The sequence below is a fragment of the Paroedura picta genome, chromosome 6 (genome assembly GCF_049243985.1).
Source record: "Paroedura picta isolate Pp20150507F chromosome 6, Ppicta_v3.0, whole genome shotgun sequence".
Taxonomy (NCBI): Eukaryota; Metazoa; Chordata; class Lepidosauria; order Squamata; family Gekkonidae; genus Paroedura; species Paroedura picta.
This window is the reverse complement of record NC_135374.1, coordinates 57,689,048-57,714,960: the sequence shown is the minus strand read 5'-3', so window position 1 is coordinate 57,714,960 and position 25,913 is coordinate 57,689,048. Positions and strand designations below refer to the sequence as shown.

The window sequence follows — 25,913 nt, the reverse complement described above, 5'->3', positions numbered from 1 at the left end:
GGAGAAATGCCAGGGTTTGCTACTGTGACCTTCTACGTGCAAAATTCTATCGCTGTGCCATGGCCCACCCTTATCTAGCACCATCTCATGGATGGACCAAAGCAATGTTGGTAGATGTAAAAGAGACATACCATACCAGCTGGTAAGATCTTGTAGTTTAGTGCTGCTTATGGGTTTTCTTTCCTAAAAAACAAATATGTCTGCTCAAGCATCTTGGGCACACACATTAGAAACTTGTGGTGATCTGCATTAAGAATAACTGCCCTGAATTGTAAAAGCAGCCTAATCCTAAAGAACAACAAACAAGAAGACACAAAACCACCATCCTAATCCATTAAACTTTTCATTCACAATGGGCTTTGGGGCAAGTCCTTTCAGCTCCCAAATGGTCTCATTGTACAAGCTGGACTGAGAGCTTCCAAGTTTGTTCAACTTGTTACAATGAAACAGATTGTGCAGTATGACAGCAAGGTGCTGTGCCTTGCTTATGCCAAACCAGTGGAACAGCTTTCAAAGATTTTCCATTTCCAGTCTTCCTTCATAACTGACGTATGTTTTTCAAATGGCTTCAGGTGCTCACTTGAGTGGGAGGAAAGCTGAGAGTTCCTTAAATGTCAAGCCACACCTATTCTATTGTACTCTTCTCTGCACCTTTCCAACAACTGTGCCCTGGCTGGTTGATTACAATGGTTTCTTGGGGGTGGGGGGAGACATACTTCGGGACTCAGACAAATGTTTTACAGGCAACAGCTGAATGGGTTTGGAGAAAAGGCTGGAGTTTCAAAAGGAATTATTTTTCAGCTTCTTTTGCTACCCAAGCCTGGGCATTCTTTACAATAAACGTGGGCTTCCTAGGTGGGCTAATTATTCAAGGAAGTGAACCACACAGGGTTATTTTTTAATCCATAAAAGCAAAATCTGATCTCCATAAAACATTTATGTTAATCCATTCAGTCCTTGATGTGATTTGTTGTAAGAGAATGTGGTGGCTTCCAGTAGAAAGTAACATGACCCTAATAACAAGATACCTTCAGAACACAAGCAGGCAGCCAAGTAGCTCAGTTGTGTTTCCTTTGCCTTCTATTGCCAGAACATGCTGCTACACCTTGTCCTTGGCTTTTGGGAATCCCCCCTGTAGGTCTTTTGTGACCTCTGCCATACTTTTGAATTGTCTCTTTCTTTTAAACAATAAAACTGATGCCGCAGCTGTGCTATTCTTCCCTGTTATTTTAGTCTTTGCTTCCCATTGACGTCCATCTACAGCCAGTGGCTCCAGCATGGCTGTAACAGTAACCAGCAAAATTCAGAAATCAAACTTTCTACATAGATGCACATCTTGTTTCGTGCACGTTGAACATTTTCCAGAATATTTCTCAAAAGCTGTGAGCCCAGTGGGTGATCAGTCCATGACTCTGTAGCAGGGAGGTTGATACAGAAGGAACCCAGAAACACAGCATTTCTCTGTGCCTCTCTTCTTGCCTTGTTAGTCTCCTCTTGAAATGCGGATTTTGTACCACTATACAGTTCTGTCCAGAATTGTCACTTGTTCCTTGGTGGTCACCATTCACAAGTAGTTCTGGCCCCTGTTTCCTTTTATGGTAGCTATCTGTTGGTCCTGCTTATTCTTGCAGAAACTCAAGCTTTATCAAGCCCACCCCCCTGGAAAGTTTCCAGTTCAGCAAATTGCATGATCAACAAATCCTGTCATTTAGGCAGGATTTGAGGCTGCATCCTGCTCTGGCGGCCAACACTAAGGGGAAAACCCAAGCACAGGCTGCTTCTCAAGGCTGCATGGCTGGCAATTTATTATCAAATTTTAAATTGGACGTTAGTCATCCACATGAAGTTCTTCTTTCTTAATCTGTGTCTGTCCTTTAGAATCAGGACTCACTGGCTTCATTTCTGGCCTCTGAAAACAAGCTGAGCATTTGCACACTTTTTCCATGTGTTCAGATCACATTGAATTCTATATCTTTTAGTGTGTTTTCTACTCCATGTCAATATCATCTGAAAATTTAATGAATAGTCCCTCTATCCCCACATCCAGATCCTTTATAAAAATACTGAAAAGTACAGTACACGTACTTGATTTTCCATTTTAAGAGTTTAAGCTAAGGTGACCAGATTTTTAAGATTGGTACAGAGGGACACCATTGACTGAGGGGCTGCCAACCTCCAGGTAAGGCCTGGAGTTCTGGAATCACCACTCAAGCCTGCACAGCTTGGAGACACCAGGGGGTGGCCAGTCTCCAGGTGCGGCCTGGAGTTCTGGAATCACCATTCAAGTCTGCACAGCTTGGAGACCAAGGGCTGCCCTGGAGGCCAAACTGTGCTCCTCTCGCACCCTCCGGTGCTGCTTTCCTCCGGAGCTAACCCTTGCAGCCCTCCCCCGCCCCGCTGCCTCTGCCAAGCCTCTCACCTAGGCATTGGGTGGGCGGGTGGGAGTTCCCTCTCGCCCCTGGCACATCAGGTGAGCTCTCTCGGGGGGTGGCAGGGCTGTAAATCTGGGAAAGGGGTTACAATGTTCTCTGATATTTAATTGAATCGAGAAAGCATAATGTGTAATTTTGACATACATTGTACTATGCTTAGATTGCATTTAAATAAGCTACTTTCTTAAGCATGAATCCTAGCATTATAACAAGCAAAGATGCAAGTGTATGTTTCAAAGTCCTGTTGCAATGGCAAATGATATATTTGCCCTCAGAGCTAAACTATATATTATGTTGGAAATCCGATATTAGACTTCACAGCTTATTACCTGTGTTTAGCCTCAAAACAGCTGTGGAGGAGGAAACTGGTTGGGATCTGCGGTGCAGGGCAAGGAGGAATTAATTTTTCCCCTTCTGGAGATTTTCCTGGTGGAAACTAATTTCCCAAGGTTTCAAGAGAGCCAGTTTGGTGTAGTGGTTAGGAGTGCGGACTTCTAATCTGGCATGCCTCTGGGTTCGATTCTTCATTCCCCACATGCAGCCAGCTGGGTGACCTTGGGCTTGCCACGGCACTGATAAAGCTGTTCTGACCGAGCAGTGATATCAGGGCTCTCTCAGCCTCACCCACCTCACAGAGTGTCCACCGTGGGGAGAGGAGAGGAAAGGAAAGGCGACTGTAAGCCACTTTGAGCTTCCTTCAGGTAGAGAAAAGCGGCATATAAGAATGAACTCTTCTTCTTCTTCAATCAGTCCCTATAGGGAAAGGCTGCACTCTTTTGTTCCCAAAGGAAAAGCTCAGAACAACACTCCCCTCTTTTTGTAGGTGTAAATAACAGGAAGAGATTGGAAGCAAGACACATACACCCTATTTTGGAGAGAGACTATGGCTCTGTGACAGAGCATCTTCTTGGCAGGCAGAAGGTCTCGGGTATAATCCTCAGCATCTCTAGTTAAAGGGATTTTTATGTTATTTATGTTTCATTTAATTCACTAGTAGCCTAAGCCTGTTGTAACAGAAAATAGAACGGGCACTAGTATGGTGTGAGGGTGGAGGGTAACACCTTGAAGTGGTGGGTTTGTAGGAAGGGAGTGGGGGAGAACGAAGGATGGAAAGGGAAGAAGGAAAGGGGAGAAAAGAAGGGATGAATGGAAGGAAGGAGGTGATTAAGAAAGGGGAGAAAAAAGGAAGGGAGGGAGGGCTTTAGGATGCTTAGGGCTGATCCTGCGTAGAGCAGGGGGTTGGACTAGATGGCCTGTATGGCCCCTTCCAACTCTATGATTCTACTAGGAATAGAGCCCACTGTAAGCTGAAGACAGTGGGCGCGAGATATTAGGGGCGCAGGGGGGGCGGCCTGTGAAGTGTCGAGGAGTGGTGGAGCCGGGCTGTGGCCTACCTGCGTCTGTAAGGGCTGGCTGGATCTCAGAGCAGGGGTGAGGCAAGCTGCGGGCTCCAAGGGCAGGAGGCCTCGTGGGAGCTCTGCGTAGGTCCAGTGGCGTGGGTGGGCGAGGTTCGGGGTGGGCGGGGTGGTCGTTGTTGCGGCGGAAGGCCAGGTCAGCGGCAGGCGTTCCTCGGCGGCTGGGCGTGGGGGCGAGGGCGGTAGTCTTGGGAAGGAGTGGCACGTATGAGCAGGGATGCGGGCGAGAGTTGGCGCGGCAGGTGGCGGCAGCGGGCTCTTCAGGCCGCGGGTGGCTTCGTGGTGGGGTGGCGAAGGGAGGCTGGGCGGCAGGTGGCGGGGGGGACGGCCACGGGTGGTGTTGCCACTGGAGCGGTAGGCAGGCTGCGCGCCTCCTGATTCATCTGTCCGGCGGGAAGGGACCAATCGCGAGCCGCGCTGTGCGCTTCACGCCTGCCGATTGGGCCCTCCGATTGTCAGTCATGAGGAAGGGGCCTATCGGCACCCTTCTTCATCACGGACAGGGCCCTCCTTAGGTGCCCTTAACCAATTATTTAATCCGCTCCACAGGAGCGGTTTAAAGATGAGGGAGGGAGCCCCCCCCAGCACAGAGGGAAGCCTGTGCCTGGGCAGCAAGTGAGGAGTGTATGTGGGCTCCTCTAGAGTAGGCTGGGTGCAGGCAGGAAGTCCCCTCCCCCTCTCCACCCCTGCCAGAGTGCAGAGGGCTGGCTGCGCTTGATAAAGTCTAGAGGAGTGTGAAGCCGCTCTTTGAATCCCGGCTGGGTGCAGGCAGGCAGGTAGGCAGGTAGGCAGGCAGTCCCACCCCACCCCAGCCGGAGCTCAAAGCCACCTATGCCCAGGCAACTCTAGAGGAGTGTGAAGACGCTCCTTGGGTCCCAGCCGTGTGCAGGCGGGCAGTCCCACCACACCCCAGCCGGAGCACCGAGAGCTGCCTGCACCCGGGCAAGTCTAGAGGAGGGCGAACAGGAACCTGGAGTCCCGGCTGGGTGCAAGGCAGACAGTTCTACCCCACAGCCACTGGAGCGCAAAGCCACTGGAGCACCTGCCTGGAAAATATCGAGGAGCACAGTACAGTCCAACAAGCTGCTTCATCCGCCAGTGCGAGGCCATGAAAACATCCACCTCCTCAGGGAAGGGGGCCATTTTCTCCTCCCCATAGAGAGGGTGGCAGACCTTCAACGGCCGCAGTGGTCAAGCGCCTGGTGACGGGTACAGACCACCCCCCCTTTGCGCACGCGTGCCTAGTCACCACTCCAGGCCAGACGGAGCCAGGCGCAGGTACAGTCTCTTCCCAACCCATCTTCCCCACCCGCCGTCTGTCACATGAGCCTCGAGAACTGCACACTAAGGAAATGGATGGTCCTGCAAAAAGCATTATAAACAGTCACCTTAGTTTAAGCAGTGGCTCATTAAGTATCTGAATTGGGTCTATTTGCATCGTGATTTTCTAGCTACCTTTGAACCATGCTTGCTTTGTTTTCTGTTTCTTGTGTAATTGTCTGGATAGGTATATCAGTTAGAAGAAATATATAATAGGATGCTTTAGGATGCTTAAGGCTGATCCTGTGTTGAGCAGGGGGTTGGACTAGATGGCCTGTATGGCCCCTTCCAACTCTATGATTCTATGATAATGTCTGGCCTTCCAGCAGAAAGTCTAATTAAAGCAGGGATCTTTAGGACTGTTTTATTGAACACAAGAGCCTGTTAGCACAGCATCAAGCTGCTTAAATGAACCAAGCTGTAAAGAGAAACAACTTTGGATAGAAAGAGAGAGACCTAACTAATTGTTCGTTGTTTAGCATTCCTTCTATTAGTTCTAGAAACAAGCAGGGAAAAGTGTGCTCAAAGGATCAGGAGACTAGTTAAAAAATATCAGCAAGTTCCTGATCTAACTATGCTAAATACACATCTCCTCTAATGCCCCCTATTGGATATTCTTCATGAGGTTTTGAATCATGCACGCTACAGGTCTTGCATATTTCAATAGACCCATTCTTATACCCAATGAGGTATAAAAATATGACAGAAGATTGTATGGCATCAGAGTCACATGGCAGGAAAAAAGAAGCTTGAATTATGATACTAGGGAGAAGTTCGGTGACACAAGTGCACATGGAGCATGGTAAGACTAAAGTGTCCCAACCCGTTTTGCCAGCTCTGGGTTGGGAAATACCTGGAGACTTTGGGAAGCCAGGATTGGGTGTGATTTGGGGCAGGAGGACCTCACTGGAGAATAATGCTATGCAGTCTACCCTCCTAAGCTGCCATTTTCTCCAGGGAAACTGATCTCTGCCGCCTGGAGATGTGCTGTAAACACAGGGGATCCCCTGGTCCTTCTGGGGACTGGCATCCCTTCTGGCTTGGGACAAAAGAGATTTCATAGAAAGGGATAGTGCCTGAAACAACCTGTGCTAAGTAATGTTGCCTCACCATTTTGTTGCTCCACTCACTGTGTGTACAAAGAAAGGCAGGAGACGTTGACCCTTTGCTTTCCAAAAAACACAACAATTGTAGGTTCTAAGGGGGCTTGAAACCCACCCAAGGTTCCCCACTTCACAAATGTCCCTTCTAATTTTATTATTCACTCTTCATTTCTTTAAAAAAGATTTTTGGGTAAGTTGCTTAGATTCCTGGTATAACAAGTAATGATTTACGTAAGATTTTCCAGCTTGGTATGAAATCATTATTAGGTATGAATTTTTCCCAAGCTCCAATTTTTACTTTAAAACAATAGAAAATGAAAAGCTACTTCCCCCACCCTCAGTATATTTCTTTCTGCCACATGAAAACTTGGGTTCTGAATAAGGAAAGTACAGACCGCTCCAAAGTATCGCAAGAGGAAATGACATTTTTCCTTCTTTTGTTCTTCTAGTTCCCAGCAGATTGCAGCTAATGTTGGACATATTCTACTTAAAAGGCAGAAATACGTTTATGATTTAACCTTTGACCCATTTGTTCAGTCCAAGTGATAATTATCTACAAATTATTTTGAAGGGAAATTTGCAGTTGCCTGCTTAGTTCTATGGTTGTTTTATTATTTTGAACACTTTTTGAAATCCATTAATATGAAATATATTCTATTCTTTTGTAAAATGGACTTTCTAAATAGCTATTGCAGTTCAATATAATGCAAATGATATGATGCAAAAACAGAACACAGCCTTCAGGAACTGGAACTCGGAATATGCCATACCATTCTGTATTTAAAAATCTTTTATTATAATTATTAATAATAGAATTTTCTTTGCAAATAATAATTATTATATAGGGTTGCAAGTGCTCCTTCACAGAAGGTACATTTTTCACAAAAATAGCCTGTGCTACCCAAAATAAACACATTGCTGTTCATGAATATAAAATGGACTGAGGCTCCTAGTCGGAGAAGAATCCAAACCACTATTCATCCAGATTTCCTGGATGATCTGTTCTCGCCGCTCTATCCTTTCAGCGAGTTCAGCTGAGTCCAGGGAACAACGAGCTGAGTAAGATGTCCTGCAGAACCCTGCTAGTCCATCAGGAAAGTCTGAACTGGAGGATTCCCCTCCCTCCTCCTCTTCTTCTTCATCCTCTTCCTCATTATTGTCACCAGCCTTACTGTTCTCAGGCACCAAGTACTCCCGCATCTGCTGCAGTTTTTCAAAGTCTTTAGTGCACGACACACGTATCACGAGAGCACAAAGCGTGAGCACCAGGCCAATGCAAACACTAGATACAAACAAGAGAGCAGCTCTTTCAGGGTGATCTGAAATTAGAAACAAAATCCCAGACTAGAGACAGTAAGAAGAGGCAGTCGAGGGGCAACAGTTAGATGTCAGTTCTGAAAAGCCCGGCCTTGTTATGCCTGTCTTTTAATGACCAAGCCAACAGGATGGTTTAGCTTGGCACTGATGCTGGCCAGTTCTGCAGCCTTGAGCCACAAGGACAATGGCAGATGGTTGTCCGTACTGGCAGGCCATGGTTGCCCCCTCAAATCCTTCTTTCCTGGCCTGGTAGGCCCAATACGACTGGCAAATGGTTGTCCACCCCCAAGCTGGACACTTTTAAGAGAAAAAGGGAAAGTTGCAAGATGGAAAGCCACAGAAACTGGACGTCTGCAAAAGTTCATTTTATCAGATGGAGCAGCCTTGAACAAACGGAAGGAATGGTTCACTTCAGATAGTTAACACAGGTATCTCAGCTTAAAGGACTTGTGCTTTTTAAAAGCCTCATCTACGCAGTATTTTGTAATCATTAAATAATGTTCCTTTCAGTCATATGAATACTAGAGCTAAGCCTAAATGTCAAACCATTCTTTGATGTTAACTATACCTTTTCTTTTTTTAAACACCATCGTCATTTTATGGATGAGAATTAATACCAAATTCATCCCTAGAAATTGCTTGTTTCTTTGCTAATGGCTTAATAATGCAAAAATATAGATTCTTAAAGAAGTTCCTTAAAATCCAGATGTTATAAATATTTACCAGCTGTCACTATAAATTACCTCTGCTCGCCTCTTAAGCTTGTGCTAAAAATCTGTCTGCAGCATATGAATACATGGTACGAAGGTTACAGAAAAAACCATTTTTGAGCTCATGCACCCAAGAGCTCCTTTCAACATGTCATGTTGCAAAGCATACTCTGTGAACATGGAGACCTCACTCCCCACTGTCTGCCAAGCTAGCAGGTGCCCTCACTGCATAGGAGGATGTTTTTGAGGCTCTCCCAAGATGGACAGGAAAAAAAAAAACACGTGGAAGCTCTGTTGCAGAAGTAGCAACAGCTTGTTGATTGGACCCAAGGTATGGGCTTCATTCTTCCTAGGGGGGATGATATTATGGCCAGAAATAATAACATAACTGGTTGCAGTGCAGGGAATTCTACCTTTAATGTATGCAAGTGTAGCCAAACTGTTGCTAATTATAATTCCAACTTTTTGAGGAAATCTTGATTCTCTTGGATCAACACTTGTATCTGTGGAATGAAAATGAAAAAAATATGCTGCATTACAGGTGCAAGTGAATATCTTGCAAAATTACTTTATTTTGTATTACCTAACTGAGCTGAAGTTTTTCATATATAATAAATTTCTTATTTTAAAACCTCTACATTTGTCAGTCATTTGAAGTCTAATAGTTCATTTCAGTCAAAAAGAAAACACACATTTAAAGTCTACCACAGATTAAGGATATTGCTACTGTGTCAAAGGCCCATTATGTACGACTGCCGAAACGGCGATTTTGGGTCACATGGAAAACGCGGAGGGGGAAGAAGCGAAGCAAACCGCTTATGCACGGGACGGGACGCAATGACGGCAAGACCCAGAGTAACCGATTATGCACGCGGTGACCCCGGTGCTGCTTCTGGTTGCGCCCCGGTCACCCGGAAGCTGCGCTTTCTTCCGCGTTTTGCTAACACGACTTTTTCGGCGGCATGAACCGAAGCTACGGCCGGTTGCAGCTGGCACCGTGCGTTATCTGTGATTTTAGTTGCCGCCATTCCACCCCGAATGTGCGCTATCCCCCCCGTGCATAATGGGCCATAGAGTTCAACAGGTTTCACTTCAAAATTAAGTAACCTTGCCTAAATTGTATTATTTTACACGTGGATGCTACACATTGAATCTGAGATCTAAATACAAGAAGAACACTGAACCAAAGTCCTGCCACCTAAAATGGAAATGTTATGGAAATTGCCTTCAGTCAATATCTGCTTTATTGCTCTAGGTCAGGTCTTCTCAACCAGGGTTTCCTGAAACTCTGGGGTTTCTTGATGGCCCTGGAAGAGTTTCCTGAATAGATGGGAGTTAATTAAAGTTTTATATATTTGTAAAATGTGTTAACTATCTATTGTGTGATATGACCATATATGGTCATGTCAACCCACTCACCTCTCCCAAAATGGCCAATCATGAGCTGGGAAAGGGAGTGGCCCTCGGCGGGCATATACACAGCTATGCTTCCCAACCTTATTCTGCATGATCATGTCACTTCTGGGGTTTCAATAATGTTTTAGAGGTTTCTCAACAGTAACAAAGTTCAGGAAGGCTGCTCTAAGGAAATATTTAATGATAAATACTTATTCATAATGTTCCTTCCCCAACTAGCACAGCTAATTTTCATTAGAAGAAGAGTTGGTTCTTATATGCCGCTTTTCTCTACCCAAAGTAGTCTCAAAGTGGCTTACAGTCACCTTTCCTTTCTTCCCCCCACAACAGAAACCCTGTGAGGTGGGTGACGCTGAGAGAGCGCTGATATCACTGCTCCGTCAGAACAGCTTTATTAGTGCTGTGGCAAGCCCAGAGTCACCCAACTGGTTGCATGTGGGGGAACAGCAGGGAATCAAACCCGGCTCGCCAGATTAGAATTTGGCTCCTAACCACTATACCAAGCTGGCTTTCTTAAATACAGATCTGAATGTGCATAAAAAGTCTTATTATATCATCTTAGGCATGAAGTTCAGACATTACAAATAAACTAGTGTGCATTTATTGAACACACACCTGGCTAACTGCTGGACATGCAATATCTCGCCTTTCTCCTTTGCACAGCATAAAAAGGTAAAGGTATCCCCTGTGCAAGCACCGAGTCATGTCTGACCCTTGGGGTGACGTCCTCTAGCGTTTTCATGGCAGACTCAATACGGGGTAGTTTGCCAGTGCCTTCCCCAGTCATTACCGTTTACCCCCCAGCAAGCTGGGTACTCATTTTACCGACCTCGGAAGGATGGAAGGCTGAGTCAACCTTGAGCCGGCTGCTGGGATTGAACTCCCAGCCTCATGGGCAAAGCTTTCAGACGGCTGCCTTACCACTCTGCGCCACAAGAGGCTCATTTGCACAGCATATTGAGACTGAAAACAGAAGTCTTTTGCTAACTCCAGTTGTGCAGTATTCAAATCCACAGGGCTTAGGAAATTCAATCAGGGATAAGAATCCCAAATCCTGGGAATGAAACAAAGCTCAGGATGTTAAACCATTTGGCTATCATGACAAATTGGCGTTAACCAAAGACATCTGTTTCAATTGATGTTTGCTATTGCTAATTTGTTGTGAGGGAGGCTAGGTCATTTTAAATTATAAACATTTCATGAATTCTTGTAGATTAAAAAATTAATGCATCTTGGGCGCTATTTATTTAGTGGAACAGTAGGTGAAGTTTTCTAAATAAATAATACAGAAATAATATTATGGACGAACAGAGAAGAAAACTCTGAATGTATAATGTCCTCAATTTATTTGGGCAGCTGCATTCTATATTTTTGCCTTATTTCTATGTGATTAAACGATTGCTGTCTCTTACTTAAAAACAAATGCTGGTAGTGATCCATAAAAAAATGACCATATTCACCTTCTTTTGGCTTCCAAGAAGGATTTACATTAGTAATCATTGGATCGATTGCTGCAAATATGAATTTGGGAACTGCAAACAAAAATAAAAAATATGTTATGTGTGGCAGCTTTTTAAACATGTTATGTCAATTGAAATGAATTCAGAGAAAATGCCAAAGGAGCAACAAAGAGGAAGTAAGGGCCATTCCGCACAACGGGCAATGTTGCTAAATCTGTGCGCTATTGAAAAGCGACGCAATCAAAAGCGGCAGGTCTCGGTAACACACACAGCCATTTCTATTGAAAAAAAAAGGCTCTCCCACTAGTGCTGTTCTCGTAAGGCACAAGTTTCCGGTCTCGCCAAAATAGCAATAAAGGAGGCGATATTTTTCCACGCTTCCTCCCGCCCCTGGCTGTCAATCAAACAGCTAATGAACTGTTGTGTTCGTGCTTCCCTTTAAAAACTGTTTTTTAAAAACCCCAAAACACCTGTAGCAATGCATATTTGTCATTTGATGTATCAGAAAGACCTTTTTCGCTGGTGTGGGAGCTAGCGCTTAATCGTTTACACGCTCTTAAAGTTAACCCCCCCCCCCGTGCTATTTCTGGCTGAAATTACAGGCAGTGTCGAACAGGGGGCTGTATTGTGCTTGGAAACTTTACAGACAATTGCTTGTGGAGGGATTTCAGCCAAAGAAGCATCACTTATTTGTTGCTTTTGCCTGTTTAAGGGGGGGGAAATGGTGATCGCGACGCCGGACGCTCGGGTGCTAGAGCTTAGGGAGGGACATGCTTGCTACCCATACATTGAGAACGCACATGTCTTTTTCAGATGTGTTGCAGGTTGTTCTCAAGAGTCTAACAATTTCTGCAGGAGTGTTGCAGATTGTGTACAACGTCGTGTGTAACGTAAAAAAAATAGTGTTAAACAATGGTGAGACTTTAGCAACATTAGCGCTGTGTGGAATGGCCCTAAGAGTTACTAAGAAGGGTGCTTTCAAGAAGGATGTCAGACTATTGTCAGAGGGAGCATGCCAATCCACCTTCCTGCCTGGCCACTAATTAGTTTATAAACCGAACATCTAAAACTGCATCTTTGTCCTTCACATATATACACTAGAACCCCTTAAGTGGCATGTGTGATATCTGCCTTTCCTTGGGTTCAAGCACCTTCAGGGTTCAGTCCAAGTTGTGGTTAATACTGAACTGCTTATAGGCACGAGAAATGACTGCATCTGGAAAGGAGTCCAATTTAAACTCCAGAGCCTGTATGCTGTCAGGAACTGATGCCGGCAAAAATTCTGTTTCATTGGTTGTATGACAGAGTTGCTCAAATCATAAATCATATGATCCCCATTTGATAGCATCAAATGGAAACAGACATATCGATTTCCCTGTCCTCTCACAGCCAACAGGATGTGTGCTGGCAGGGGCTCATGGGAATTGTGGTCCATGGACATCTGGATGGCCGCAGTTTGACTACCCCTGGTCTACTTAGACTGGCAGCAGCTCTCCAGGGTCTCAGGTGTAGATCTTTCACATTACCTATTGCCTGGTCCTTTTTTAAAATGTGAGATGCCGGCAATTGACCCTGAAACCGTCTGTAAGCCAAGAGAGGCTCTTCCCCTAAGCCAACATCCCTTCCTTGAGCCTCCCACCAAGGCCTACAAATGTTAAAGCTAGCTTTGCTTATCTTACATCTAGTCACCTTTTTAAAAGTTGCAAATAAACTCTGCTTTTTAATAATCAGCCTTGAAGACCCAAGGACCTTCCTACCGATTAACCAATTTTCTAATGCTTGAAAATAAACAAACCAGTATGATGCATTTATGCATTTAAACCTGTATAATGCATTTATGCTTCAGTAGTTAGCTTAAACAATTATGGTATACATCCCATGGAAACCATCTGTGGATGTGAGTGTAAAATATTTTGCCTTTCTCACAGCCACTAGAAAATGTGTAAAATAATCAAATCTTTTGTGAATACTTGGGGCTGTATGATTCACAATATCTTTGAAACTAAAAATGAGAGAGAGAGAGATTATTGATACTGTATCTTATATTTATGATTACAAAATCAGTACACTGTAGAATAAATATATTACACAAAATTCTGCCTTACGATGAGTCAGACCCTGGTCCATTAAAATCAGTATTGTCTATTCAGATTGGCAACAGTTCTCTAGAGCAGGGGTAGTCAACCTGTGTTCCTCCAGATGTTCATGGACTAGAATTCCCATGAGCCCCTGCCAGCAAACACTGGCAGGGGCTCATGGGAATTGCAGTCCATGAACATCTGGAGGAACACAGGTTGACTACCCCTGCTCTAGAGTCTTGGATCACAGTTTTCCACATCCCTACTACAAGCTTGGTGTAGTGGTTAAGAAAGGTGGCCTCTAATCTGGAGAACTGGGTTTGATTCCCCACTCCTCTTCCACATACAGCCAGCCAGGTGACTTTGGGCTAGTCACAGTTCTCTCAGGGCTCTCTCAGCCTTACCTACCTCATAAGGTGTCTATTGTGGGGAGAAGAAGGGAAGAGGATTGTAAGCCACTTTGAGACTACTTCAGGTAGTAAAAATCAGGATATAAAAACCAGCACTTCTTCTCTCTTCTTCTTTTAACTGGAGGTACCAGAGATTGAACTTGGGACCTTCTGCACACTAAGCAGATGCTCTTCCACTGAATCACAGTCCCTTCTCTTAACCCTCTGTGTTTTCTTCCTTAACTTAGACATACAACCTTCTCTTCTCCAATCTGGAATATAGAACAACATGCCATAACTTAGCAGGAGGATAATGGTACCTAGCTTTTGTTGTTGTTAGGTGCGAAGTCATGTCTGACCCATCGCGACCCCATGGACAATGATCCTCCAGGCCTTCCTGTCCTCTACCATTCCTCGAAGTCCATTTAAGTTTGCACCAATTGCTTCAGTGACCCAGCTTTAAAGGATCTTTAAAAACAAAGTCTGGCTATTATATAAGCAAAATCTTTCTTCATCACAGTTCTACATCTTTCTTTGGAATTTTTGCTAACCCAAAAATTACTAGAAGTACTTTCCTTTTAAACATAAACTAGCCACATGTAAAGGTTTTTTTTTTTAATTCCTCCAATTTAGGTGGCTTCTTCTCCAAAAGCCATTTAAGTTGAAAGAAGGCTCCTTGCACAGGAGAAACTTCTTCAAGCCTAAGGTAAGAAGGTTGCCCATTTCTTCATTAGTTGAGGCAGAGGCGTGGGAAGCACTTTTCTGTGTCATCTCATGCTGCTACTGTAATATGAAGGACAATTCAGTATGGGTGGTTCTTCTCACTCAAGGGTCAGTGGCAATGATCAAGTGGACAGAGCCTCAGATCTGGCCTCTGATGTCAGGCCTAAAAACACTATGATAGTCGTGAACTTTTCCAAGAAACTGTGTTTCATTTCCTCAAGTAAAGTTTTTTTGAATAGCAAATGAAGTGTGGTAAATTTGTAGCTGTTACGATTAAACTCAACTGATATATTTAACTGATATATGTCATGGATGAAAGATGCACAGGTTTTGAAATAAATTCATATAATAATTTGGCATTAAAACACAGCATTACTGCTCCCCCCCCTTACCACATGCATAGCTGACATTGAGATATTTCTTCACCCCAGGCAGGCATGGTTTTCCAAAATTATGACTGTTGGCAATAATTTTACACCTCTGTTTGCCATAACACTTCTTTGATAATACTTCTAAAGCTGTATAAGAAAAACAATCTGAAAGAAAAACAAACACTGTTCATATAAAATATTCAAATTAAAGGTCTACTATCTACATGTGGGCACATACATATATCAGCCAGTTCATATTCACTCAGAAGGCCTGCTCACTTCAGTAACACTCTCTGATGAAGGTCTATCCTGGCACAAGACGACACAATGTTGAATAATGTCTTAGTAACAAGGATCCAACACGAAATACGAAATTTGATTTGTTCCACTCTCTCATTTTGTTAGACTTGATATTTATGATTATTGGTTGTGGAGTGTCTCATACCTACTCTGCACCTACTGACTGCTCTTCTCCTTAGATTTTGTCCCCTTGTACTACCACTCCCCCATTGGTTATTTAATCAGACCTAACGTCCTATGCATCTGAGGAAGTGAGCTCTGACTTGCAAAAGCCCATGCTAAAATAAAAGTGTGGGAGGGGGAAGTCTTTCTTTAGGGTGCGACTGGATTCCTGTGTGATTTTGCTTGAATCATTATTTCAGAGTACAATTTTTTGGGAAAAGTGCAGTCATGTAGATACGGTAGCTCTTTAGAGACAGGCTAAAGACAGAAACATATGGACTTCTCTAATCCCCTCTGGCATGAGAGCACCATGCCTTCCTTAAGCCCCTGTGGTCCTTGCCTCTCTTCTTGTGACTACTGGTTTCCAGCCACTTGGGTGCCAAGTAGTGCGGGTGGCTTTTATAGAGTGGACAAGTATCCAGCAGGAACTGAAAAGGCCAGGCCCAAAAAGTGTTTAAAAAAACAGCTGTAAAATATCAGCTCTGACTGGAGCTATTTAACTGATCAGTGCTGTTTCTGAACCTTTTTAGGACCTAATTAGCATTGTTTTGACATGCAAATTATTCAGAGTGACTACAGCCATAAATAGTGCAAAGCTTAAAGAGGCTGACAAGTCTTCTTTTCAGGTCTTAAAGCCTCTCTCATCTCAGACCATGGGGCAGATGTATTTTTCATGTGTTCGTGTCAATCAGGCAATGAGCCCTGAAGCTTCTGAAGGACGCACTGGAAAATAAGGCTCTCTCAGTAATTCTGCTAAGCAGGGCAGAAGATTAATAACATCTGTATTATTTTTGCTGGTCCAATAGATTTCATTACTTTTTTCTAAACATAATGCTTTAAGAAAAAAAATATATAAAGTGCATTTGCATCCATGGAACAAAACATTCTGGCTAGCTTGTAAAATTTTTATGTGTCTACTTCCTCAGCTCCATTTTGTAAATCTCTGGAAAATTATTCTAAACTGATTCTTTAGCATTACTACACAAAGGATTTACTGCTTTTTGCTAGATTGTCTTTGCATTCCCTTAATTTCTGTGCCGATATTTTTGTTTTATTTTATTAATAAAATATACATTTGTTTACAGTTGCTTTGTGGTTTTATCTAAGCCCCGAAAATAGAATCTAGTAGATATTTCTGCATGCAAACTGGGTGTGTGTGATAATTTCCCCTTCTGCTGGCGGCACCCAGTAAAATGCTACTCCGAGTAGGGATGAGCACAAACTGGTTCAGGACCTTAGTTCTGTCCCGAATTTGGCCAGTTTGTGCCCATCCATACCCAGGTTCCAAGGAGTCACCTCCCTTGAATATTTCCTGGACCTTTTGGCTAATTGGGTTCAGGGTTTGAAATGGAGGTTTTAAATGGCTGCCAGTCATCTTGGATTCACAGCAGACAAGTGCATTTGTCTCACCATGAGGCTGACACGGCCATTGATATTGCTTCCTCCTGCTTCCAAGAGAAATGAAGCACTGCCATTTTGGCCTCACAGAGGACAGGCACGCACACCCTACCATCAGGCTGAAATGGCTGTAAACCATTTTGGTGCTCTGATTAGTTTCCCCCTGTTTGGAAGTGCAGGGAAGTGAAAAGGGCTGGCTTGAATCTAGTAGGTTCATTTAGGGGCTTCTGGCTGGTTTGGGTTTTGGGTTTTGGCTTAGGAACACCCCAAACCCTGAAGTGAACTAGAATCATCTAGTTCATACCCATCCCTTCTCCTGAGTGACCCCCCACCCAACCTTGAGGGGAAGCTGTGAACATTGAAAACATTGAAAATTATAAAACCAACTCAATAAGACCCACAAACAAACAATATTAGCATCAAGGAAAAAGGCCAATCACCATTCTTAAAGGTATGCTAAATAAAACAAAACAAATGATTAACCAGCTGGCATAAGCTGCTGATAGAGGGAGACAGACAAATCTCCCTGGGGAATTCCAAACTTTTGGTGCCACAACTGAGGAAACTCTTTTTCTGGTTATCATGCATCTAGGCTTAGTTTGCAGCTGCAACTGGAGCAGGACTTCTGAAGATGACTGGAGTGAAGTGACAGGTTCACATGGGAAAAGGCCATAGGTTATACAAGGGTTTAAAGATCAATAACAGCACTTTGAATTGAGCCCAGAAGCAAACTGGAAGTTTACAATGGAACAATACTGGTTGCTATAACCTATTCCTGTCAATACTGTGGCTGCAGCATACTGTACCAACTATACTGAGAAACAAACGACACATTATGTTTTTCCCCGAGTTGAGTCCAAGTTGAGCTTCCCAGATTTATAGTTCATTAGAACAATGAGGAAGGAGGAAGAGGGGCTTCTGCCTCCACCTATGCCATTTTCTCAAGTTGAAACAGTTGAATAAGGAGAAATTGCAGCTCATAAATGGGCAAATTAAATCCCCCCTGTGACCATTTAAGATTAGAAAAATAGTAGGGGTGGAGGGGGGGGGGGACCAGGAATCCTTCTTCTAGCCACATCACCATCCCAAGCCCATCTACGGATGCCTGAGGACTTTAAAAATGCCTTTTCCTGTAGATGTTGTGTGATTCTGGGGGAACCACAGTTGGGTCTGAGGACCCCAGAATTTCATTGTCCATGCCTTCCAGCCACATGGCTGGCAAACTTTAAGCCTTACACATTGCTCCTGGTAAATCTGAATCTTACCTGCACAGCTATTTTTCTAATATGCAGGTGATAACACAGATTACAGAAAATAAACATTTGGCTTTTCAGAACATTCTAGAGACTTCAGATTATGGAATTAAGACTTTTATCTTTACAAAATCATACTACCCTCTGGATAAGATGTTTTCAGTCTTTTGACAATGGAAGCACCACTGAAATATTTTTCAGAGTTTGAGGAACCAGGAAATGATGTCAGCTGACTACGCCTCCCTGCCATACCCTCCAGAAGAGAGAGAAGCTTTGGGAAGCAGGGGCCCTCCCCTATCAACCCACTTTGGGAAGGGACAGGTCAACCTGCACAGATAAGGGTAAGTTTAAAAAACAAAAACTTTGCTCAGACCTGGAAATGGCAGTTACAGAATGGGAGGGCTTTTCCCAGATGCCATTTTGAAAACCCCCATACCCCGGTACCATTGAGGGGTCTTTGCAGTACCGTATAGTACCTTGGAAAGCACTGTTGGGAAACTCTGCTATGGATTGTTCTGTTTTCTCATGCAATTTTTAAAGACAGGAATTGCTGGTGTGTGTTTTTTGAAGGTTTTTTAAGATGCTGTTTTGATAAATTTAATTAAATGATTAATATATTTTGTGACGGTCGTTTCTAAATGCATTTGAAAGATGCTTTGAATACTAGGAGGAGTACAATAAATAATTTATAAACATGAAGAAATAGTCATAACACTTACCAAACTGGGGGAGACGTCCCACTTCTGAGGAACAGACATCCTTTTCGTACACAGACCTGCCGTATGATGCCGTATATATGTTAAGGAATTTCGATTCTTTACAGTGGAGCTTCAGTTCTTCATTTTCACATACTGACCTGCTTTTATATTCAGCTAGAAAAGAAGGAAGAAGACAGCTATTTTTAGCAAGGGAATTATGTATCTAGAATCCCAGCTAGATATTCAGCTAGAAAAGAAGGAAGAAGGCAGCTATTTTTAGCAAGGGAATTATGTATCTAGAATCCCAGCTAGATATTCAGCTAGAAAAGAAGGAAGAAGGCAGCTATTTTTAGCAAGGGAATTATGTATCTAGAATCCCAGCTAGATATTCAGCTAGAAAAGAAGGAAGAAGGCAGCTATTTTTAGCAAGGGAATTATGTATCTAGAATCCCAGCATGTGATAACGGAAATATTTTGTACATGCTGTACAGTACTATTCTGGATGTCTGGGTGTGGTGTGGTGGAGTGGTCACACATTTACTGAAGGACCCCAACTATTAAATGTGGGCAGGGAACTATTTCATCAATTGTCTATTTTTGGAGAAAAGTTAATACAAGGAAGTAGCTGTGTTTTTCCTTTCTGTAAGATCCCCATCAATTACTCCCAGGTACAATATTATGTAAGAAAGGAAGCAAAACCACTATTCCTGCCTTGTGTCATCTTTTATGGGGTTGATTGCTAGGGTGGGGAAGATGAATGTCAAAAATATTCCCAATTTTTGATCTTGTAGATCATGAGCTCTAACACAAAAACAACAATGCTGCAATCTTTTTTTCTTCTTCTTCTTCAAAAGTTCTGTTAACAAACAAGATTCTGGCCTTGAGGGCACACTCAACAAATAACATCGCAGAAAGAGCTGTTTCAGAGAAGATGGTAATTACTCTTGACCATTGCTACTATAGTGGTCATAAATGGTGAATCTATGCTACCTCATTTTGAGCATAGTCTTTTTATGGAAACAAAGAGTTTAAACATATGAGACAGATTTCTGAACTATCCATGATGCCCTTTAGTATGTACATGCAGGAAGAAAGAGTAATGATAGACATACACTTTCCCCTTCTAATCTAAAGAAAATCAAACTAGAATAATATTGTATAAACTGTACATACAGCAACACTCAATGACAAAGAATTCACATTAGCATAAACCTGAGGGACATTTTGTGCTATTACACAGACACAATTTTTCCCCATCTTTATTAATGTTTTTACTCTTCCCTTGGATCTTGAATTATTCTGCTGTGGAAAACTATGTGTGTAAGAAGGGATTACTTATAATAATTTCTGAGAACACAGAGATATTATGCCACATCTAGAAAACACCAATAAAGCCGCTTTTTGGCAGCCTGGAATTTTTATGCACGTTAACAAGAAACAATCATATTTGAACATGCTTCATAGGAGAACAAAATCATGTCTATGAAAAAACACAAGGTTGAATGCAGTGAATGCCTGAATCCACATCAGAGTATCGTATAAAGTTGTGCAAATATTTTTGTGCTGGCACTACAGTTATAACAAACACAAATGGCACATGCTTGTTCTACAACTTACTTACTAGGTTTGCATTTAAAGGAGACTAGGAGGTATTTAGTGATTCCTGGACATAGTTCTGGTCCAAAAAGCCAACTATTCACAAGAAGATGGCATGCTCTGAGGTCCTGGCATTCATCCAGCACTTTCTAAAATGACGAGTACAAAAAAAGCATAGACTTGAAGAACATGTTATGAAAGTATTCAGCATTTTAAAATCCTTTCACTTCAACATATAGTAGAAAGATCATTGTCATTATATTACTAAATTAGTGTTAAATTACTATGTAAATTATACTAAGTTCATGACAACCTCTCAATTAATCAAATTACTTTGAATGGCTAACTATTGTGGGTGCTAGATTAATTCCTATGATGTTGTTGTTTTATATGATATTAGGTAATATTTAAAATGTGATATATAAATTTTAAATTGTTTTTCTATGCACAGCCAGTTTGATATGTATATGTTAAAAGTTTCCTTCTTAATGGAAGGATGGAGTGATTGTCATTAATTTCCCTCCCCAAAAAACATGCATACACACACCTTGCAGACCCCAAACTTGCTTTTTTTAAGGAGCGGCAATTTGGGCAAACCAGTGAGTTGGAGAGAGAAGAGAGGCAGGAAAGCTCCCTTCTACTGAAGCAAGTGCCTTCTGTTGCTGAAAATTTAGTTGGAGAGCATCCCTTTAAATTTATGCATTAAAAAAGTACTGTATGAAGAAGCCTAGGCAGGACACAATACTTTCTCAGCCCCATTCGGGCTGAACCTGTGTTGAGCAGGGGGTTGGACTAGATGGCCTGTGTGGCCCCTTCCAACTCTATGTTTCTATGATTCTATGATTCTATGGTTCTATCATCTCCACAAAATTATTTGACGTAGGTCCACAATCAATTAAAACACATAGATTATTAACCAATAGGGCTAATTTAAATTGGCCCCAGCAAATTTTAATCAGGGGAACTACAAATAAAGGGTATGGCTTAATTGTTGATATAATTTTGGTTCTGGTCATTTACTGCAATAGAAAAGGGAACAGGAAAATGCTAAGATTTCTCCTTTTAACTATGAGTCTAGAAATGTTAGCAGTGTATGAAAATTGGTCTACATATCAGTGAAGATACTGTTGAATAGTTGTTGAAAATGGACTGTGAAAATTGCTATTATCATAGGGTTGCCAACTGTGGGTTGGCAAATACCTGGGGAAAAGAACAGAGCTTGGAGAAGGAAGGGACTTCAAAGGCCATAGAGACCACCTTCCATAGCAGTCATTTTCTCTAGGGGAACTGAAGTCTGGAAGTCAATTATAATACCAAGAGATCTCCAGTTATCACCTGGAGTTTGGCAACCATGATTACCTATACATCTAATATTTGATATTTAATATTTGTAATATGACTTAAAAGACCTTCAACAAAAGCAGAAAACTGGGAAAACATTGACTGAAATAAATGATAGTCAATTCCTGTTATGCTCAAGTAGGCAGAATTGTAGTCTTCTGTAAAATATGTTAATACTTTATGTTTTAAAAGACATATATGTTTTAGTATTAAATTACCTATGTAAAATATCTTGAGCCAGTAATAATTAAGAACAATCAAAATATTTACCAATTAGGAGTTATCTAATTTTTGTTCTACTCCTTCACTGGAAGGCTCATGTTTAGGATTACTTGATCGTTCTGTAGAATAATACTTTACTTGGGTTATGCAGATCTCCATTTATGTTCCAGTGAATGTGGGTAGCATGAAATCATCATAATTTTCCCCCTCAACAATTCATTTTACTGCGACTGTAAGATCTAAGACAGTAGATGGTGGAGGGAATGATTGTTTTCTTCTGAGACAAAGTCAGACATAGATCTTTCATTTGACTGCAGTGTTAATGTCTATACAAAACATTATAGGAGCGATTATAAGGGGGTTTACTCATGAGTAAGTCTCAGTTTACTTCCAGACCTTTCCTGCACCCAGGCAATTTGCCCCGGCTCTTCCCATTCCTGCACGGGAAAACATTTTAGCTGTTGCACCTAATTCACCCCAGATTTGTGCTCTCACATGGAAGCCTGGGTTCTGCCACACTGTCTGGTGCCCCCACTTTGTTTACAAATGTGATATTGCACTGGGATCCAATACCACGTTCCTAAACAAAACAAAAAAAATGCCCTAGGCGGCTCCGCCATACTACACAGTGCGGTAGAGCTGCCTGGGGCATTTTTTGTCCCTTCCCGGACACCGTACTGAAAGCCACAGGTAGGGAGGAGCCAGGCCAGGACGGCCTGACTCTTCCCTTCCCCATGGCCCAGCTCCCTCCAACACAGGCCTAGTCGGCACCCGGGGGAAAAAAGGGAACGTGGGCAAATTAGAGCCTGAGTTGGGTCAGGCCTGGGACAGCCCCGGCCCAGTGACAACATTATGTCAAACTAGGAATTTGCCCCATCGCCAGGCAAGCGGTGAATCAGGGCAAATTCCTGGTACCAAATATCCTGGTACAGGATATTTATTCTCAAGATAGCATTACTGCTGTCCCTCCCATCAAAAAAATGATGGTTGCTGAGGATTGGAAGCCCTTCCCGATATGGGAAATCAGCCCAGACTAGCTTCTTGCTCTCCACAGCTCTGCAAGCTACAGCTCCATTTCATAAGAATGAGGGAGCCCCTTATCTCTCTTGTGCTGCAGTTTCCTATGGTGTATGGCATGATGAGAGCCCTTCTGTCTTCAGCTTCCACTTTTAATAGAGTGCAGAGTATCCTGCAGCAAGCAGTAGGAGGTAAAAATCCCTACTGTGAACTGCCTTTGTTTAAGGAAGCTCGGATCCTACGCATTAAATAAAAATATGCAGTGATTACAGTCACAGTTTTAATAATATAAAATGAAGCTAAAACGAAGATTAAAATGATCTAATATGGAAGATATGAAGAAATGTTTACTGTAATAATAATAAACACAATTCAAGATCAGAGATTAATTTAACATGTGAGCTTAGTTTATATGAATTCTCAGATTTCATGCATAATGTCAGAAAATTCCCACGGAAATCCAGTGATGATACATGCACACACGCTCAGATTTTCCATGCAGTGTGCAAATGGTGTTAGGTGATTTTCAGGCTATGTTGCTGAATACTGCTTCTTTTTTTAAAACAAATAACAGGTGGCCACCATTTTTATAGATAGAGACTGTAGGCCTTTAATCGGCATAGGGATCTAGTGTTTGTAATATCAAAACTCTTCATTGTTTTGATCTAGTAAAGAGTGTGAATGTTGTCTAAAAGTAGTTTAATATAATGTCATAATGTTTATATATTACCAAGGGTTGGAACTGGGTTTTGTAACTATTACTTGTATGAACTGCAGTATAGCTAACTGCTGAAAAGTGACTTTTAGGTCATACGAAAGCCTAGCTGTTCTCTTAAAAGTGCATGGATCCCATCTGGCTCGTGTTGTTGATAGCTTGATGAATCTGTGGACCGAAACCAGAGGCTGGACTGGCTCTGCCCAGGAGGCCCCTGCTCAAATATTATAAGAGCAGCTAAGTGTTAAAGATATTGCAAAGGTATCACAGAAACAAGAAAACGTATATATAATGTTTTGATGGGAAATGTAACAATCAGAGCCATAGGCATCATTACTACAGTATTTACTCCAGTGCAAGAAATAGGTTGGGGGCCGCATGCGGCCCGTGGACCTCAGGGTGGGGACCCTGCCCTACACAAAACTTTTACCTAACGATATCAGGATTTCAGTTCTTGGAACTACAGTGCATCAAGTGTATATATGAGATCTCAGTCCAGTCTGAATAATGAATTCCAGTGGCGGAACTTGAAGCTCCCCTGACCTTATACTTCTAAGCTTTTATTGAGTCATTGCCTTCTAAAAATAAAGTCCATGTTATTTCATACTTTAATTATAGGAGAATGTAACAAGAACTATAGAACATAACAAGAAGTTTTGTTTTTAGGCAAGCAAAGAAATCTGCACATCACATTTTTAAAACTGCTTTTCTTCTGGCAGGCTCAAGATAGTTCCTTCTTCCATTTCATCCTTGCAACCATACTGTGAGGGAATTTAAGTTGAGATATACAACTTCCAGAGTAGAGCAGAAATGTGAACCAGTTCTGCCAAGTTCCCCCACACTCAAACACTGGGCTAAATAGAAAAACTGGATATAAATGATCATAATTAATTATTAATTCAGGTGGGTAGCTGTGTTGATCTGAAGCAGCAGAACACAGTTTTATTCAAGGTACTAGCTTGTAAAAATGTGCTTTGAAAGAGCGTGGTAGGGAGGGTTCTCGCAGAACATGGGGCAGCAAAGCGGCAAGCATAGGAGAGGGAAGTGCCTCGGGGGTGGGGGGTGTCCTCTTGGGGGGGGAGGTGTGCCTGGAGGTCCCCTCCCTCCTGCCTCCCCCTCAGCCACCAGGGATCTCCCCCAGTCTCTCTCCGACTACCACCCTCCCGGGTCTGGGTAGGTGTGCCGCAACTCACCCTGTATGAGATGGCAGACTTGGAAGGTGTGGGCCAGGCGCGCAGGGCCCCAGTGGATGGAGGGTGTAGGGAGAGGCAGGGAGGTGAAGTGGCCGCAGCTTCTGCTGTGTGGGCAAGCATCGCTCAGGCCTCGTGTGATTTCATCCACTCGCGTGAGGTGTGGACCGAGGACTAGGAAGGCAGGAGGTGGGGGGCGACTTGATGGTGAGAGAGACACAGGAGGTGAGGGACAGGCAGGGGTTAATGACCTGTGGCAGCAGCCGCCCCTCCCGGTCTTTGGCTGTGTGACGCTTGGCCTTGTGCTGTGTGGTGTGCCACTCGGGCCACTGCTTGAGCGTGGGCTGTGGCCAGGCATGATGGCGAGCAGCAGGGTGAAGGCGTTGCCTGGGTGGTGAGGGAGGGAAGGAGGCACAGGAGGCGAGCGCCAGGCAGGGCTGGTGTAGCTACGGCAGCAGGCACCCCTCCCGCTCTCTAGCGCAGCACCACTTGGGTGAAGCCGAGGGCCAGCTAGGGCTCCACAGCTTTGCTGGCCGTGCCCTGATTGGGCCGCAGAACGTGTCTGGCTGGAAACAAAGGCTAGACACTGGAAAGAGAACCCAGACACCGGCCGGACACACTCAGCCCAAGAAGGCTCTTTACAAATATTAGAGCCACTGAATGGTAAGGATAAGCTTTCATGTGCTTGCACACAGCTTTCATGTGCTTGCACACATCTTCTGCATCTTCAGTTGGAATCTGAAAAAGTGTCCATGCACACAAAAGCTTATACCTTTGTTGGTGTTAAAAATGTAAGGTGTCATTGAATTCAAACTTTGGTCTGGTTAATTATTATTAGGGATCCGATAAAGGAGAATTTCCTTAGTCTCAGGCAGCCTGCTATACTTGCTGTCATTTTTTGTTTGTTTGTTTAGAGATTTTATTTTCTGTTTTTATGCTGGGAATTATGCTAGGCCCTTCAGACCTAAGACATTATTATTGTCATCATAATCTTTGGACACGAGAGTTGTCAGGAAAGATAAATTTAAATAAAACTGGTCTGTCCAGGCTGAAGAACAAATTTCCACACGTTCTGAGAATATGATGCTCATGTTTACATGACAGCTTTAAATATCTACAGGAAGACTGTCAGAAGTGAATTGAACATAGGGGCCAAAGCATATATAGCTTTTCTACCAGCCTTTGGATAATCAGTTCTTTGCAATTCAGTATGTGTATTGCTGCAGTGCTCAATAATCCTAATCAAAATTATTCCATCAGTGAATAGTGTAGCTCTCCGGAAGTCTG

The 25,913-nt window shown here is 43.0% G+C and overlaps 1 protein-coding gene across 5 annotated transcripts in view; it reads right to left on the bottom strand.

The window, feature by feature from the left end:
* Positions 1–7,076: 7,076 nt before the first annotated feature.
* Positions 7,077–25,913, bottom strand: part of EVA1C (eva-1 homolog C) — a 45,552-nt gene continuing 26,715 nt past the window's right edge. For 3 of the 5 annotated variants that reach the window (XM_077342547.1, XM_077342543.1, XM_077342548.1), the window contains exons 3-8: positions 20,167–20,290; positions 18,567–18,719; positions 14,756–14,899; positions 11,126–11,245; positions 8,711–8,800; positions 7,077–7,589 (exon numbers count right to left, since the gene is read on the bottom strand). In XM_077342547.1, coding sequence (XP_077198662.1) covers positions 7,168–7,589; positions 8,711–8,800; positions 11,126–11,245; positions 14,756–14,899; positions 18,567–18,719; positions 20,167–20,290 — 1,053 coding nt within the window. In that variant the 3' untranslated portion in view covers positions 7,077–7,167. The remainder of the gene's footprint in view (positions 7,590–8,710; positions 8,801–11,125; positions 11,246–14,755; positions 14,900–18,566; positions 18,720–20,166; positions 20,291–25,913) is intronic. The other 2 variants (XM_077342545.1, XM_077342546.1) reach the window with 2 other exon arrangements.